Here is a 19,129-nt window from a genome sequence, read left to right as displayed (position 1 = left end):
GTTAGTCACCTGAATAAACTCATTCAATGTTAACCTGTGGTTTAGCTTCGCTGGCTAATTTGAGATGACCTGAGTTTTTTGTGTTGCTAATGAAAATGTTAAATTCGAAAATAAATACATGTCCTATTATCTCTTGACTAGTTCAGAAGGTATTAACATTTGACTCTTGCAGTTTGATTAGCTTGAGCTACTTCTGCACGGCTACAGAAAATAGACATTAGTTCTCTTGCAGCCACTGATCAAAGTGCATTTGCTATGCTGCAGAAATCATTAGTGTAGGCAGTGTACTAACGTTTTGAAATCTAAATCATCTTCCATTCTTTTACCTCTTTTCCCAAATGTGCAGATGGTTTATTGGCTGCTGGATATGTTCAGGGTGACCTAGAATGTGGGAAAACATGTGAATTCTGGAGAACAGGATTTCATCTTGACCCACACAACAAATGAGTGGTGCAAAGCTGAAGTTGTTTCTCATTCCTATTCTAGGATTTGTGTCCTTCACCTTGACTATTTCATGCTTTTGAAGAGCTGTCACATGATGGAGGAAACCGAGTTCCTCTATCAATTACCCCAGAACTTCGCCAAAGAATGTGTGTCTGGTTAAGTTGAACTATTACAGCTGGTAAATAGAAGCAGGTTGAGGTGAAAATCTGCATTTTCATCACAAAGAACCGGATGAAAATATCATTAATAAAGCACCTATGGAAATTAGTTGTATGATACGAACTTATTTCAATACAAGCTTATTTCACTGTTTTGAAACTTGGGCACTCAATCACATTTTTCTTTTCAAAGATTAATCCTAACCACTCCAACCAAAATTTTCTAGTCCCAAGTATTGCATGCATGATGATAAAACGTCCCTTGGTCCTGCACCTGTCTTTTAAAAGCTCCATGACTCCTCCTATTACGGAAGTCAGCAACATGGCTAAAATAAGCTGTCACAATAATACGAAACTGATTGAGTGAGATCTACCTACGACTTCAGGAACCACAAACACATTGAACTGTTTGAAGAAGGCCTGGTTTAAAAAATAATTACAGGAAAAGACACTGATCAAAAAATGTCTGCCACGATCTGTTGCTGCAAAGTTGACCATCTCTGGAAAGTCTATATGAACTGCACTGCATGGAATTTCACATCTGGGAGTGTCAAGATGCACTTGAAACAAGAACACTTTGGAAAAGAAGGCATTAAAAGATTCAAATTGCTGGACTTTGATCAGATACTCATCAGACTTTCAAAACCCTTGTGTGGAGGGCAAAATGGCCTTAAATCTTGTTGATTTAGATCGCAATTTATCAAATGTTTCGAAGATGCAAAGATCAAAAAAATAAGGGATAACTTGGGACGGAAGCGGAATTCTATCTGGGATTCTATCAAAGTGGGGAGGACTGAGGGGAAAGAGAGGAGGGTGGTTGGGCAATGTTTCCCACAGGAAACCACACCATATCTTCCTGCCCCAACCTCCTTAATTATGCATCTAGGGGTTTAGCACCATACTCAGTGGTGGGATGGGCTTGATTGCATAGCCCCCCCCCTCTCCAATCTGGGTGCCAAATTCAAATGGTGCCCGACTGACCCACCATTTGGATCTCCAGAAACATGCTGAAGCTGAAAGATGAATCTCCTCAATGACACTGAGGCTGGATGAACAGCATGATAGGTACTTTAGATGCCCCAACACCCCAACCACTGCTGTGATTTCCCAGAGTTCAGGCTGTTGGCAGCCTCCATCCTGAACTCTGGATGCAGCCCAGGCATTCTTCAGGTAAGTCCCAATTTATGAATGCCACGTTTTGTACCAGATTGTATTTTCCCACTGGTGCTGTGGAGAATCAGGCATATGGGGGAGGGGAGGGGGAAAGAAGAGAGAGAGGAGGAGGGAAAGAGAGAGATTCCGGTTGGACCTTAATTTGTATCTCATTCAGATGCAAATCCATTTAAATCTGGCCATCAGTGGGTCTCCTGATTCACCATGGCAGGCACCAGCGGAAGACCCCACTGGAAATTCACACCATTGTAAAACCAAGGTTTCCTGCCAAATTTCCACCTGCCATTGAAGCCACTGGTGGGGGACATGGGAGAATTCTTCAACAGTGAATGCAGGCAGCGGCTTTTTTCTCCGCCTGCAAGACCATTTCTGTCCTAGCATTTCTTGCACAATATTAAAGCTGCTGCTGAAAGATGTATATTAGATAGTTTTGTCTATTTGTAATTGTTCTCTAGGCATTCAAATTTGAATATTGTCAGGGGAAACAGCAACTTAATACTGTGTAACATGAAAGTGCTGATTGTTTGACAGGTGCATTCTGGTAGAGGTGTTGTCATGGAGAATGCACCAGTTGATGGTGACAATGTTAACTGCCAAACCTTGTTTAAAAATTTAAAGCAAGCAGCTTGACTCTGGTCAAGGCATTGCCCTGAGAAATATATCAGCAAATGGTTACCCTTTATTTTGTTTGTACATGTGCTTTCTGCCTACAAAGAGCAGGACCCTGTGTATTAATGTAGATAACTTCCGGTGTTATCAAATTCCATCACTGATTAATCCATAAATTTATTGTAGTACAATATACAATGATTCTGGTCCTGGAGTTGGTTATTCATTCTAATTTTGGAGGGTCCAGTTTTGATGCTCTTTATATTGTGCTGGGCAAATGAATGTTCAGTATATTTGCTTACAGAAGGAATTGCTTTACACCTTGTAACTGGAAACATTTTACAGCCAATTTAAGTTCACTACTCCTAAAACATTCAGACTTTATAAATACTGTTGAAGCAAAGCTGGCTCCAATGCAGTAGCTTGTTCAACTAGTATGTAATTTTCATAAACAAAACTTTGCTGCTTAATCAACATACTTGTGGAGTCATTCCAAGGAATTGTGACTTAGAACCATTGTGTATTTTCTTTCTCCTTTTGCAGATGCAGAGGTCATTTGTGAATTATCTGATCCACCAAAAATCTATCCTGGAGGTAAAACCTTTTATTGAAGATGAGGTTCAGTGCGAGTCTCCAGAAATTACTAATAAAATGTATGTAGTTACAGTGCCCCTATATTTCTGAATTTGGATGTTAGGAGTTGAATTGGCAAGTCATTTAATTAAATTCAGTAAATATAGTTGCTGGTGGGTTAATATGTTAAAATAAGAAATCATAGAACATCTGGATTCTCATATAAACACATATGGTCGACCATATGTTGCTTCAATCCCACAATGTCGAACTGGTAATACCATCTGCAAATGCCCCTCTATCTTTTATAATAATCTTTATTGTCACAAGTAAGCTTCTATTAACACCAAAATGAAGTTATTGTGAAAATCTCCTAGTCGCCACATTCCTGCGCCTGTTCGGGAACACAGAGGGAGAATTCAGAATGTCCAATTCACCAAACAAGCACGTCTTTCGGGACTTGTGGGAGGAAACTGGAGCGCCCGGAGGACACCCCCACGCAGGCACAAGGAGAATATGCAGACTGCGCACAGACCGTGCCCAAGCCGGGAATCGAACCTGGGACCCTGGCGCTTTGAAGCAACAGTGCTAACCTAGCCACTGTGCTATCGTGCCGCCACAGTTTCAGGGCTACTGGGTGTGGTCACATCCAATAGGCAGCTCTTCAAAAGTGGGAGGGAAAGCTAATTAACCCAATTTTTGTTTAAAGTAAAATCTGGGTGTCTCGATCCTGGGGATTTGTAGAAATTGAAAATCCAGTGATATTGTAAAATGGGACACGTTGGAAAACCTAAAGATGGGCACAGAGTGACGTTGCTGTTGAGCTGTGTTGCTTGTTTTGCCTTGGTGATGTGGAAGCTAATTTTAGACCAGGAACAATTTTTCTTGCCCAAATGTCACATCCATTTGAGAATGTGGGGTATAGGTGGTTGGTTTTCTATCACTCGGTTATATTAGACTGGATGCTGAGGCCATGGAATTAGAAATTATTAAGATGTTCCCAGTGATGGGCTATAGTTCTGAAGGGAAATTAGTGAATCTGGGGCTCGAGTTGTTAGACCAAAAGAAGATAGGATGTTTAATAGAAATACTCAAAATTGGAGTAGTTTTGATGCTGTTAGGTTGGAGTATTTCCACCAGCTAATAACTGGGGACGTTTGGGGGGGCTGTTTTTTTTTGATCATCTGGTGGATTGCTGAGGTATGCCCTGTCCTGGAAACAGGATCCATAATTTTTAAAAGGTAAGTTGATAAATATTTTGGAAGAAGTGTACTGACCGAATGACTGGGGAGAAAAAGAACGTAGTTTACTGTTTCCGGGTTGGCACTGGCTAAATGGTTTCCTGTCAGATTTTGGTTCTGTTCCTTCACTTTTAAAATGCCAAAACTTCAAATGTACTTGTATTTCCACAGGTTACTTATTTGAAGTTTCCATTGGAGTTAAGTTTGAAGGTGGCCGTTTCAAGAATTTTGAAGGAATAGAGAAAAGAATTGCAAGATCAATTGAAACTCTGGTGAGTCACTGACTACCTCCCTTGAGTTGAGAGTTCAGTGAAAATTTAATTTAAAAGCTTTTCTTTCTCTCCCAGATTAAACACCAGCTTTCAACATTTTCTCCTTCGCTTAAGAAATTACTCCTTCGAGGTGTTCAGAGGTAAATTTCAATTGCTTGAAGTGTTTTGGGAGGAGGGGGAAACTGTGTCCAGAGATTGTGAAGGGTGCTATACAAATGAAAGTCTTTACTGAGTGTGGTGGTATGTATTAGGGGTAATACGGTACCTGTGAAGCCGTGAGGCTATTGGCTGACTGGTCCCGGGTCCTGGTTGGATCTGCCGCCTTCTGGCTCCGTCCTGAAGGTGGAGTATAAGAGCTCGAGTTCTCCCAGCAGCCGCATTCTGTAACTGAGCTGCTGGGGAACAAATCTTGCTTGGTAAAGCCTCGATATTTCATCTCTTCTTGACTTGAGTGAGTAATTGTTGCGCTACAATTAATTAAGCAAGCTTAAAAGACTATGGAGCTCCGGATCGCCCCGGAGTGTCAGCGAATCAGCCCCCATGCAGCAAACTCGGCGGCCGTGTTTAAACACTGGCTATCATGCTTCAAAGGTTACCTTCGAACGGCCCCCGGCCGGACCACGGAAGATCAGAAAATGCAGGTCCTGCATTCCAGGGTGAGCCCGGAGATATCCACGGTCATCGAAGACGCGGAGGATTTCCCGACGGCACTCGCCATGCTGAAAGGAGTCTACATTTGGCCCATAAACCAGGCCTACGCACGCCACCAACTCGCGAAGAGACGGCAAATCCCCAGAGAATCGCTCGACGAATTCTGCAGCGCACTCTTGATTTTGGGGAGGAACTGCAACTGCCCGTCGGTGAGCGCGATCGAGCACACAGAGCTACTAGTTAGAGCTGCGTTTGTGGCAGGTATGACTTCTTCTCAAATTCGCAAATTCGCCAAAGACTGTTAGAGAGAGACTCGTTAGGACTCACAGAGGCACGGGCCCTTGCGGCCTCCCAAAACGCCCGCGCCTACGTCCCTGACCGCGTGGCAGCCCCTTGGGCTCCGTGGACCCCCGTTGCGAGCGACTCCCTGGCCCCCCCCCCCTTCCGCAAGCCTGCGCGGCTAGAGCACCAGACCATCCCGGTGGGCCCCGCTGCTATTTTTGCGGGCAAGCGAAACACTCCCGGCAGCGCTGCCCGGCCCGCTCAGCTATTTGTAAAAGCTGTGGCAAAAAGGGGCATTACGCAGCGGTGTGCCAGTCCTGGGGGGTCGCCGCAATCCCTGGGGGAGAACGGGGACAGCAGACTCAGCCCCCCCCAACGATCCAAGTGCGGCCCGCGGGCGCCGCCATTTTGGGTCCCAGACACCACACTGGGAGGATGGGCGCCACCATCTTGTGACCCCCGGCCACGTGCGATTCATGGGGGGTGGCCATTTTGTCCGCCCCCCGACCGCATGCGATCCATGGACGCTGCCACCTTGGCTGATAGCCAAGGACCCCAGCATAGACTGCTCCATGGGGTCTGAAGAAAACGCTGCGACGCAACAACCACGACTGGCTTCGGTGACCCTGGACCAATCGCGGCCCCGGATGCTCCAGACGGCGGCAACAACGGTGCTGATCAACAGGTACGAGATGCCATGCTTGATCGACTCTGGGAGCACGGAAAGTTTATCCACCCGGATACGGTAAGACGCTGTTTTCTTTCCATTCGTCCGAGCACCCAAAAGATTTTCCTGGCAGCGGGGTCCCATTCAGTAGAGATCAAAGGGTTCTGCATCGCGAACCTAACAGTGCAAGGGAGGGACTTTAAAAATTATAGGCTTTACGTCCTCCCCCAACTCTGCGCTCCCACTCTATTGGGGTTAGATTTCCAGTGTAACCTCCAGAGCCTAACGTTCCAATTCGGCGGCCCAATACCCTGACTCACTATCTGCAGCCTCGCAACCCTCAAGGTTGAACCGCCTTCCTTGTTTGCGAACTTCACCCCGGATTGCAAACCCGTCGCCACTAGGACCAGACGATACAGCGCCCAGGACCGGACGTTTACCCGGTCCGAAGTCCAGCGGCTGCTGAAGGAAGGCATAATCCAGGCCAGCAATAGTCCCTGGAGAGCCCAGGTGGTAGTTGTGAAGACCGGGGAGAAGCAGAGGATGGTCATAGACTATAGTCAGACCATCAATAGGTCCACGCAGCTAGATGCGTACCCTCTTCCCCCCCCGCATATCCGACATGGTCAATCGGATTGCACAGTACAAGGTCTTTTCCACCGTGGACCTCCAGTCCGCATACCACCAGCACCCCATCCGCCCGAGTGACCGCAAGTACACGGCCTTCGAGGCAGACGGGCGGCTCTACCATTTTTTTTTTTTTTAAAGAGTCCCATTTGGCGTCACGAACGGAGTCTCGGTCTTCCAACGGGAGATGGACCGAATGGTTGACCAGCACGGGTTGCGGGCCACGTTACCATACCTTGACAATGTAACCATCTGCGGCCATGACCAGCAGGACCACGACGCCAACCTCCGCAAATTCCTCCAGACCGCTAACGCCCTGAACCTCACCTATAACGAGGAAAAATGCGTTTTTAGCACCAACCGCCTGGTCATCCTGGGATACGTAGTGCGTAATGGAGTGATAGGCCCCGACACCGAACGCATGGAATTTATTAGGGAATTTCCCCTCCCCCACTGCTCCAAAGCCCTGAAACGCTGCCTGGGCTTCTTTTCATATTACGCCCAGTGGGTTCCCCAGTACGCAGACAAGGCCCGCCCGTTAATCCAGTCCACCACCTTCCCCCTGTCGACAGAGGCCCGCCAGGCCTTCAGCCGCATCAAAGCGGATATCGCAAAGGCCACGATGCACGCAATCGAGCGAGTCGCTCCCCTTCCAGGTCGAGAGCGACGCATCCGATGTAGCTCTGGCGGCCACTCTCAACCAAGCGGGCATACCCGTGGCCTTTTTCTCCCGGACCCTCCATGCCTCAGAAATCCGCCACTCCTCAGTGGAAAAGGAAGCCCAAGCCATAATGGAAGCTGTGCGACATTGGAGGCATTACCTGGCCGGCAGGAGATTCACTCGCCTCACTGACCAACGGTCGGTAGCCTTTATGTTCGATAATGCACAGTGGGGCAAAATGAAGAATGACAAAATCTTGAGGTGGAGGATTGAGCTCTCCACCTATAACTATGAGATCTTGTATCGTCCTGGAAAGCTGAACGAGCCGTGCGATGACCTATCCCGCGGCACGTGCCAACGCACAAGTAGACCGCTTCCAAGCCCTCCACGAGGACCTCTGCCACCCGGGGGTCACTCGATTCTACCATTTTGTGAAGTCCCGCAACCTCCCCTACTCTGTTGAGGAGTCCGTACGGTCACCAGGAACTGCCAAATCTGCGCAGAGTGCAAACTGCACTTTTTCAGGCCAGATAGAGCGCACCTGATAAAGGCTTCCCGTCCCTTTGAACGCCTCAGTTTGGATTTCGAAGGCCCCCTCCCCTCCTCCGACCACAACGCATACTTCCTGAACGTGGTGGACGAGTACTCCCGTTTCCCCTTCGCCATCCCCTGCCCCGACATGACAGCGGCCACAGTCATTTAAGCCCTCGGCACCACCTTTACGGTTTCCCCGCGTACATCCATCGCGACAGGGAGTCCTCCTTCATGAGCGACAAGCTGCGTTAGTTCCTGCTCAGCAAGGGCATTGCCTCGAGCAGGATGACCAGCTACAACCCCCGGGGGAACGGTCAGGTAGAGAGGGAGAACGGAACGGTCTGGAAGACCGTCCTACAGGCCCTACGGTCCAGATATCTCCCAGTTTCCCGGTGGCAGGAAGTCCTCCCAGATGCCCTCCACTCCATCCGGTCGCTGTTGTGTACCACCACTAACCAAACTCCTCACGAGCGCCTCCTTGTCTTCCCTAGGAAGTCCTCCTCCAGAACGTCGCTGCCGACCTGGCTGGCAGCCCCAGGACCCACCTTGCTCCGAAAACATGTGCGGGCGCACAAATCGGACCCGTTGGTCGAGAGGGTTCACCTTCTCCACGGAAACTCCCAGTACGCCTACGTGGCGTACCCCGACGGTCGACAGGACACGGTCTCCCTGCGGGACCTGACGCCCGCCGGAAACACACACACATTCCCAACACCGATCACCCCCTCCCTGCCACCGGCGCACCCCACGACCGCTCCCTTCCCGGGTGGATCGGCCCTCCTCCCGTGCCCGCCCAGGAGTTAAAGAAACAGGAACGAACAGCGCAACGCTCCCAGAGACGACGGTGCCCGAGCCAGCACCTGCACCACCACCACCGGGGCTGAGGCGATCAACGAGGACAACCAGGGCACCCACTCGACTCGTGGAATCCGCGTGACACCAGAAAAACTTGTAAATAACTCTGACAACACCTGTACATAATGATTCTGACAGAACTTGTGAATAGTTTACGGTTGGGCTAAATGCATCGCCACTGTTCGAAATTTGTTCCAGGACCAGCCTTGTAAACCCCTACCACCATGCGAACCACCACCCCACCGGGTTCTTTTTTAACGAGGGGTGAATGTGGTGGTATGTATTAGGGGTAATACGGTACCTGTGAAGCCGAGCGGGTATTGGCTGACAGGTCCCGGGCCCTGGTTGGATCTGCCGCCTTCTGGCTCCGCCCTGAAGGCGGAGTATAAGAGCTCTAGTTCTCCCAGCAGCCGCATTCTGTAACTGAGCTGCTGGGGAACAAGTCTTGCTTGATAAAGCCTCGATTGATTTCATCTCTTCTCGACTTGAGTGCATAATTGTTGCGCTACACTGAGTAGCTAGGGTTCCAGCAAGGCTGTAAGTGTCATCAGATGCTGGTTCAAATTAAATCTTTCTCTCCTAATGGGGTTTTATTATTTTGGGAGTCGATAATTTAGTACAATCTGATTTGCATGTGTGAATTTTCATAAAGCAGTTTGTAGCCTGGGGCATTGAGTGACAGTCAATATTTAAAATGTGTTCTTAGTCCGTACAAAGGTTGGTGTGTTATTCACCCTGCAGTGTTGTGTCTCAGTTTACCTTTGGTACAAGCTCCCATTTTTAAAAGATGTTGAGGATGGGATGGGGCTTCACACAGAATTGGGCATTTTATGCTTGTCATTTGGAACATGAATATGTAGAATATCAAATTAATCCTAATTCCATAAACTCTACACCACATAATATCAAATTCAATTTGGTGGACTGATCCAGAGATTACCTGTTGAAAGTGTTAAAGTTTATTCCCTTTTTGTAAAAAGATGAGCTTATTTTACTGTAATTCTTTTCTTATCCTTCGCCCTCAGGATCGATGCCCCAGGCCTGCTCTTTATCTATTGGCTTTATTTCCATGCTAGTGGAGAGGACATCTATATTCCACTTGAGTCTCAGATAAACCAACTATTGAAAAAGAATGTAGCTAATCTAAGATATGGAAAAGCCATATTGTTTTCAAAATCAGTTGAAGGTAAACTTACTAATACTTGAAAAAAAACATCTGAAATATGGTTGATATTAATAATGTTTTAGCGAAGGTGAGCTCCTAATTGATTTGAATTTCTTTTAAAAAAAATATATATATTTTTATTCTCCTCCGTTTTCACATTTTCTCCCACATTTACACCCATCAACAATGAACAATAATCAGCAAGATATGTCAATCCTCATAATAACAGCGATCCCATCCGCCCACCAACCCCCAAACATCAGCCCGCATGTTTACATAAACAAAGGACAAAAAGGAATCTGGAATTACCCGTAGTCGCCCTTAATCTACACAGCCCCCTCCCCCTACCCCCACCCACCCCCCCAACTAATGTTCGATGTTATCCAGTTCTTGAAAGTGCATAATAAATAGTGCCCATGACTTGTAGAACCCCTCCGAGCTCCCCTTCAGTTCGAACTTAACCTTCTCAAGGGTCAAGTATTCCAACAGGTCCCCCCTGCCACGCCAGGGCACTGGGTGGAGAGGCTGCTCTCCATCCCAGCAGGATCCGCCTTCGGGCGATCAACGAGGCGAAGGCTATGATATCTGCCTCCGCAACCGTTTCCAACCCTGGCTGGTCAGACACCCCGAATATGGCCTCCTGGGGACCTGGGTCCAGTTTCACACGCACCACCTTGGAAATTACCCTAAACACCTCCTTCCAGTACTCCCCTAGCTTTGGACAGGACCAAAACACATGAACGTGATTCGTGCCCCCCCCCCCCCCCCACCCCAACGCTCACACACATCCTCTACTCCTTCAAAATATCGGCTCATCCTCGTCCTCGTGAGGTGCGCTCTATATACCACCTTCAGCTGTATCAGCCCCAACCTCGCACATGAGGTGGAGGCATTCACTCTCCGGAGCACCTCACACCAGACCACCACCTCTATAACCTCTCCCAGCTCTTCCTCCCACTTTGCTTTGATCCCTTCCAGTGGTGCCTTATCCTCTTCCAAAATAGCTCCGTACACCGCTGACACTGCCCTCTTCTCCAGTCCCCTTGTCGTCAACACCTCCTCCAGCAATGTGGAGGCCGTTTCCTCTGGGAAGCTCTGTATCTCCTTCCTGGCAAAATCCCGAACCTGCATGTACCTAAACACTTCTCCCTGCTCTAGCCCATACTTTGCTTCCAGCTCCCTCAATCCTGCAAACCGACCGGAAGAAACAAATCTTTTAGCGTCTTAATCCCCTTCTCTTCCCATTTCCGAAAACTTCCATCCCACCTCCCTGGCTCAAATCTGTGGTTCCCCCGAATCGGCATTTCCCTTGACCCTAAACCCAACCTGGGCGAAACTGCCTCCAGATTTTCAATGAAGCTATTATTACCGGACTCCCTGAATATTTCCCCGGAGCTATCTGGAGCGGCGCTGTTGCAAGTGCCTTCAGCCCCGACCCCCTGCACACAAACTCCTCCATTCTGACCCACTGAGAATCAACCCCTCTTGACCCAGCTCCGCACTTTCTCCACATTCACTGCCCAGTAGAGTACAACAGGTTTGGGAGATCCAAACCCCCTGCCTGTCTTCCCCTCTGTAGCAGCACCTTTCTCACTCTGGCCACCTTCCCTCCCCATATGAATGAGGTAATCCTTCCCTCCATCTCCCTGAAAAAGGACTTTGGCAGGAAAATCGGTAGGCATTGAAAAATAAACAGGAATCGCGGCAACACATTCATTTTAACCGCCTGTACCCGACCCGCCAGTGACAGAGGAAGGCCATCCCACCTTGCCAGATCGGCTTTCACTCTCCCCACCAAGCTAGTGATGTTGTACCTGCGAAGCCCCCCCCCCCCCCCCCCCCCCCCCCCCGACTCCCGGGCAACCTGCACCCCCAGATACCTAAAGTGAGTCCCTGCTCTACGGAATGGCAGCACCCCCACCCCCGGCCAAGACACCACAAAGTACTCTCTCTTGTCCAGGTTCAACTTGTACCCCGAGAAAGACCCAAATACCCGCAGTAGCTCCAATATTCCTCCTATCAACGCACTCGGCTCCGACACATACAGCAGCAAGTCGTCGGCATATAAGGACGCTCTATCCCCCCCCCCCGCACTATTCCTTTCCATGCTCCCGAACTTGTCAATGCGATGGCCAACGGCTCAATCGCAAGTGCAAACAGCAGGGGGGACATAGGACATCCCTGTCTCGTCTCACGGTGGAGAGAAAAGTATCTCGAACTGATATTATTTGTGCGGACACTCTCCTTCGGTTCCTTGTATAATAGCTTTACCCAGTTCACAAACCTTGGTCCAATCCCAAACTGCTCCAGCACTGCCATCAGGTACCCCCATTCTACCCGATCAAACGCCATCTCGGCGCCCAATGCCACAACTACCTGTTTCCTTTCTTTCTGCCGGTGCCATAACCACGTTCAAAACCCTCCTAATGTTCGAAAACAGCTGCCTCCCTTTCACGAACCCCGTCTGATCCTCCCCTATTACCGTCGGAAGGCACTCCTCCAGCCTACCCGCCAGTACCTTCGCCAACACTGTTACGTCCACATTCAGAAGTGATATGGGCCGATACGACCCACACTCCGTCGGATCCTTATCTTTTTTTAGTAACAGGGAAATCGATGCCTGCCCCAAGGTTTGCGGCAACACCCCCTTCCCTATCGCCTCCTCAAACATCCCCACCATCAGGGGTGCCAACCTATCCTTAAATTTTTTTATAATATTCCACCGGAAACCCATCCGGCCCTGCCACCTTCCCCGACTGCATCCTCCCAATCGCATCCTTTATCTCCTGCTCCACTATTGCTCCTTCTAATGTAGCCCTGTCCCCCTCCCCTAGCCTCGGGTACTCCAGCCCATCTAGAAATTCCTGCATTTAACGGTCTCTCCCGAGTGGCTCTGACTTGTACAACCTCTCGTAAAACTCCTCAAAAACCTTGTTAATCAGCACTGGAGCCACCACCAACTTCCTGCCCTATCCTTCAGCTGAAGAATTTCCCATCGGGGGGGGGGGCGAAGGCGCTGGCTGGGCTAATGGTGGAAATGGGAGGGGTGGACCCTTGGAGGTTCCTGCACCCAAGGGAACGCTGCCGCTGCCTCCCTCTGGAGCTGACCTGCTAACATACCCCTGCCTTATCTCCATGTTCATAAACTGCACCCCTTGCTCGTCTCAGTTGGCGCACCGCCTTCCTGGTGGACAGTCGGTCGAAGCTCGCTGTAGTTCCTTCCTCTTTTCCAGCTTCGCCGGGTCCCCATCCTCTGCATAACTCCTATCTACCTCCAACATCTCATCTATTACCTTCTGCTGCTCCAACCTCTCTTCTTTACCCACCCTGGCCTTAAACAAAATTACCTCACCCCTCCCCACCGCCTTTCGAGCCTCCCAGACGACTGCCTTCGACTCCCAGACGACTGCCTTCGACACCTCACCCGTACAATTGAAACCTATATATTCCTTAATTACCTTTTCAATTTTCTCACCGAATACTTGGTTCCCCAAAAGTCCCACATCTAACTTCCACCCCGGACTCTGCGCTGCCCCCTTCTCCAGCACCATATCCACCCAATGTGGAGCGTGATCTGACACTGCAATTGCAGAATATTCCGACCCCTTGACTCCAGCCAGCAAAGCCTTCCCCACCACACAAAAGTTGATCCGCGAGTATACCTTATGGACCGCTGAGAAAAACGAATATTCCCGTTCTCTTGGGTGCAGGAACCTCCAAGGGTCCACCCCTCCCATTTCCACCATTAGCCCAGCCAGCGCCTTCGCCCCCCCCTGATGGGACCAGCGAGCGCGGCTGTGATCTGTCCAACCTTGGCTCCTGCACCAAGTTCCAGTCCCCCCCCACAATCAGCTCATGCATGTCCAAGTCGGGAATAGCCCCAAACACCTTCCTCGCGAATCCCACATCATCCCAATTGGGACCGTATACACTTAACAGCGCCACTAATCTCTCCTCCAGTGCCCCTGTCACAATCACATATCTACCCCCCTGATCTGCCACCACCTTCTCCATCTGGAAGCGTACCCTTTTGCTGACCAGCACCGCTACCCCTCGAGCCCTTCCATCAAATCTGGAGTGAAACACTTGGCTAACCCAGCCCTTTTTAAGTCTCACCTGGTCCTTCACCCTCAAGTGAGTCTCCTGCAGCATTGCTACATCGGCTTTCAAACTTTTAAGATGTGCAAGCACTCTTGACCGGACCTCCTAGCCCTCTCGCGTTCCACGTGATTATCCTTACTGGGGGTCTCTCACCCCCCCCGCCCCACACACACACACACACACACACACACTTTCTTATCCACCATCACCATACCACCGGGCCCTGCCCCATCAGCCTGACCCGCCCCTGTCTATCGTTAACCTCAAACCTCTCCCCACCCCCCACCCCCCTCCCAAGAACCTCCTCTACAAAAACATCCCCCAACATCCATCCCTCCACCCCCTCTTGCTCGCCTTGTAGGCCCGTTGAAGCCTGCTATCCAGGATCCAACGTCCGCAGTCCTCCTCTCACCTTGCCCCCGTTCACTAACTGACTTTAGTTAGCTAGTGCGGGTGGCTCCCCCTGCCAAGACCTCTCGCCCCCTTCCACCCAGTCCCAGAGAAAGAAACACCAAAACAAACCCACCAATCCAACCCCTACAATTCACTAACCTAACATTTAACCGTCGCAGCACAGAACGCCATTAACTTGAACTCTGTAACAATGCAAAGAGAAGTAAATTTCAATACAAATCAGTAAAAAGAAAGTTGTAACATTTGTACATTTTCCAGCCACTCAAACACAGTCCACAGTCTCTCTTCCAGTTCCGCTCTTCTGTCTGTCCCAAACCTTCTGCCCTCACGAACGCCTCAGCCGCCTCCACTGCCTCAAAATAAAAGTCTTTGGCATTATATGTTACTTTCAACTTCGCCGGGTACACCACACCAAATCGCACCCCCTTCTTGTACAAAGCCGCCTTCACTCGCCCAAACGCTGCTCGTCTTTTTGCCAGTCCTGGTAAATCCGAACCGCAGTACCATCCCACAGCACCTCACGCTCCTGCTTCGCCCAGCTTGATACTTTCTCCTTCATGCAAAACCTATGGGAGCAGATAATTACTGCCCTTGGCGGCTCGTTCACTTTGGGCTTCAGCCTTAATGACCGATGAGCTCGGTCTAGCTTGTACAGGGTGGGGCTCTCGCCCTCCCCCATCAGCTCCGCCAACTTCTTAGCGAAGTATTGCGTTGGCCTTGGGCCCTCTGTCCCTTCGGGCAAGCCCACAATTCTCAAATTGTGCTGCCTTGAGCGGTTTTCCAAGACTTCCAGCTTTGCTCGGAGTCCTCTGTTAACCTCCACCACCTTCTGCAGCTCGTCCCCCATCGAGGTGAGCTGGTCGCTGTGTCGTGTCACGGCCTCCTCCACCTCCTTCATCTTCTCGCCCTACTCTCTCACCTCGGCCAATGCCTTTGCCACCTCCACCCTCATCGGGCCGATTGCCTCCTCCAACAATGACCTCAACACGACCGCATCTCTTTCCTCAGGACCTCCATGTGTCTCACCAAACGTTTTTCCAGCTCCACCACCATCACCTCGGTCATCTTCTCCACCGTAAGTAGTGCGGTCCCGCCTTGCAGTTCTGCTTCCGCCATAACGTCAACACTTTTGCTTTTGCTCGTCTTCTCCTTCGGTAGCGAACCCGCGTTTCCTCCTTTCTTCGACGCTGCTTTTCGCATCCTTTAGCGGCTTATTGCTTTTTTTATCTTCTTTCCTTTCTCCTCTCTTCCCCCTTCACCCTCCTGCCCTTCATCAATCTGACATTCTTTTTTTTAAAAAAAAAACTTTCACCAAACTTCCTTAAATCTTCTTTCTTTCTCCTCTATAGTCACCTGGGACCAGGCTTCAACCTTCTTTCTTCTTCCTAGGTGGGAACTATCCGACGTGGAGCACCCTCCCTACATGGCGCCCTGGCCTCGGGCCTGCTGCCTTGGCCTCCTCGTAGCTCCGCCCCTGCTGCTCTGACCTGCCGGGCCCAGCGCCTCAGCCCTCGCTGCCCGACACCCGCGCGGGGTTCTTTGCAGGTTTTTAAACCGGCCCCGCTGGCTGCTCGTGGCGGCCCCAAAGGCTGACGATAGTCGGGGGGCGCATGAAGACTCGGGGATTTCCCCGAAATCGCCGCGAATCACGGCCACCGGCGGGAGCTCCTGTTATTGCGGCTGCCCTGCTCGCCCACCCCACCGGAAGCCCCTCTGATTTCAATTTCTAAGAAGTTGTTGACCACTTGAATTATCTTATTTTGCAGATGTGGATGAGTGTTTCTCTGGGCTTTCAGTGTGTGGCCCTGAAGCCAATTGTATCAATGCCTTTGGTTTCTATTCTTGTCAATGTACAGAGGGATTTGAAGACCATTCTCTCAATACTTCTGGCACCAACTGTGTCGAGAATGTAAAATCAGGTATTTATGAATTGATGGATATGTGCAAGAATTAAAATGAGTCCCAGCTAGATCTCATTTAGCTTAAACACAAGCAAAATATTTCACTACTTGAAGTCAAATTTCATACAATTAATTGAAGACTACTTTTTGAGTGTCCATGTTTCCCCATTAATTTGCATGGCAGTTTGAGCAGTATTTGTTTGTGATTCCCCAATGGAACCTGACAGGAGCCTGTTAATTGTTCCAATTTCCCATTGTTTTCAAAGGCATTTTGATGTAGTTTTAAATTATTTCCCCCATAACAAATCTCCGGTTTTAAATCTGAACAGTTGTAGAAACCTTTTAAAGGCAGAATATGTGCAAAGTGATGAGAACATCAATTATATTGGAAATCTTCTGGCAGGAAATTGTGAAATCCATTCGTAAGAGGTTTTACTGCAACGAGAAACTTGTTCCCGACCATGAATATTACAATTCTGGCTTCATCATAATCCTGAGAATTAGATCTGCCTTTCCAACTATTAGTTGGGGTTTAAAAGTTACATCTTGGTCATTTCTTGGCTGCAGCACGACTAACTTTTGTACTGCACCAAATATTAATTTTCCTGATTTTATTTGACAAAGTGATTCTTTGTGCCCTGTTCTGAATGTTGGTTTAAAGCTGCAGAATTTTTTGCTTTGCTCGGGAATGCCACATTCTCTCTCGTACAGTTGATCATCATTTCAGCAATGATGTTATTGTCATGGGATTTTCTCTGAACCTGCATGGGATTTTCTCTGAATCTGCAATTGTGCTATCACAACTGTTAAATCACACTTTACAATACAGGAAATCTTTATTTTTTTATACCAGTTGTCCCTCTTATTCAAAGGGGAAGGTAGTAGAATTAAAGTTTGTATTTTGGATATGATTACTATATTGAAACAGTGTGCCTCGAAAATCATTGTAGATATTTTTCTTCTTACAGAACCTGGCTTGGGGTCTTCACTTGGTTTTCATAAAATCCTAGCTGCTCTTATCCTGTGTGTAGTTTTGATCCTGACAATAATCTTAACCTTCCTTTTTGTGATGAATAAAACACAAAATAAGAGAGTCGTTGCTTGTATACAAAATTCAGATAGTTCACAGCAAGATGTCGACCTTCACTTATTCGAGAAGCAATAAAGAGGAAATGATCATTAATTTTTACATCTTGTGAAAACAAAAATAATTAATTTGAGTATATGACTGTACAGCAATTTAATCAAGTTCAACAGTATGTCAAAACTATTGACTGTGGTGATTTCATGTTTAGAATACAATGGGTTTGGATTGGAGAGTAATTGTCTCACTCATTGCTTTACTTTTTCTGACTTGAATATCTGCAGCATTTGAATTGAGGTTTGCAATGATAAGATTCTATATATGACATTGGCATTTAAAATTCACATTCCTTTACATTCTAACAATCTGTTAAATATTTCAGTAGAAGTGGCAGCTGATTTCATTGCTTACTTTCTAACCTACCCCAAAACACTTCTATCAGCATTTTGTTCTTCAAATCTGATGCCCTGTGAATAGGGTATAATGAGAATTTTTGGGAGTTGGGGATTAATTGGGGGCTGTTGCTAGTATCCAGGGCAGGGAGAATCGGCGGTCGCGCCATTTTTTCGTGCGAGGCCAGCACGCGATTCTCCGAGGTGCGGAGAATTTGCGGCAGCGCCTATGGCACGGAGCCGGTCGCTATCCGCGGCCGGGCCGCCGATTTCCCCAGCCAGGATGGGCCGAGTGGCCGCGTGTAAATTACCAAGACTCGCCGGCGGGTACTCGTCGCAAAGGCTTGGGAGGCGGCCTGTGTGGGAGGGGGGGAGAGAAAGAGGGGGGCTCCAGTTCCCCGGGGGGGGGGGGGGGGAGGGGGGGTGAAAGAGAGAGAAAGAGGGGGGCTCCAGTCCCGGGGGGGGGGGGGGGCTGGAGCATTCCGTGAGGCTACCACACATGCGTCAGTTGGCACCGGCGCCACTGCGCATGCGTGGATCCCGCAGCGCCCAGTTCGCGCCGGGTTCTGCGACTGGAGTGTTGCGAACCACTCCAGTGCAGTGCTGGCCCCCTGTAGGGGCCAGAATTCTATGTGGGAGCGGCCTGTTCATGCCGTCGTAAAACGCGACGGCGTTTACGACGGCGTGGCACTGCCTCCATTTCGGAGAATCCCACCCCCAGTGTTTGGGTGACTTGATGCAAGTAATGATCGGAGCTGGTCAAGGTCTGACCTAGCTGGTGCAGAACAGTCAACAATCAGCAGAATAATATGTTGGTTCAACTTTTCAAATAAAATGTAGTCTTTACTTCACATTAAACAATTTGAAGCCATTTTCTTTACAAGGTAGGAAATAAAGTTAGAATGTCATTATAGAAATCTGTAAATTTAAATACACTGATCCATGTGATAATTTGAGGCTTTACAAGGCTATTTATATGTTCCAAGGATCCACTATCATTGGGTCCTCTTTACAAAGATTAAGATCTCTAAACAGGGGAGATGTTTGTAATGTAGTGTGTTTGGAAGTATTTCATTTATTCTGTCCTTGGCAAAGAGTTAATATTTATGAGCGGAGTGTATTTCCTGGGTTATATGTAAATAGCACACATGCACTAATTCCTCCTAAATGTTCATTTTAAAATGCAGCTTCTGAAAGTGAAAATAAATGATGGTTCCTTTAAAGTACTTGTGTGTTTTTCCTCTTAATTTAAATATGAACCACCGCACCAAGTATTGTACCTGCAGGAAAAATGTTTCCCATCTTTTACTTGATTATTCAAGTTG

At 48.6% G+C, this 19,129-nt stretch overlaps 1 protein-coding gene across 1 annotated transcript in view; it reads left to right on the top strand.

Moving 5' to 3' along the window:
* The window catches only part of LOC140421033 (uncharacterized), a 28,794-nt gene extending 10,669 nt beyond the window's left edge, over positions 1 to 18,125 (top strand). The window contains exons 3-8 of the mRNA XM_072505374.1: positions 2,928 to 2,978; positions 4,370 to 4,470; positions 4,546 to 4,610; positions 9,773 to 9,933; positions 16,194 to 16,346; positions 17,297 to 18,125. Of these exons, the coding sequence (XP_072361475.1) occupies positions 2,928 to 2,978; positions 4,370 to 4,470; positions 4,546 to 4,610; positions 9,773 to 9,933; positions 16,194 to 16,346; positions 17,297 to 17,493 (728 nt within the window). The 3' untranslated portion in view covers positions 17,494 to 18,125. The remainder of the gene's footprint in view (positions 1 to 2,927; positions 2,979 to 4,369; positions 4,471 to 4,545; positions 4,611 to 9,772; positions 9,934 to 16,193; positions 16,347 to 17,296) is intronic.
* Positions 18,126 to 19,129: the final 1,004 nt, after the last annotated feature.

The sequence above is a fragment of the Scyliorhinus torazame genome, chromosome 1 (genome assembly GCF_047496885.1).
Source record: "Scyliorhinus torazame isolate Kashiwa2021f chromosome 1, sScyTor2.1, whole genome shotgun sequence".
Classification (NCBI taxonomy): domain Eukaryota; kingdom Metazoa; phylum Chordata; class Chondrichthyes; order Carcharhiniformes; family Scyliorhinidae; genus Scyliorhinus; species Scyliorhinus torazame.
The sequence above is the reverse complement of the archived record's forward strand: the minus strand, read 5'-3'. Positions and strand labels throughout refer to the sequence as shown.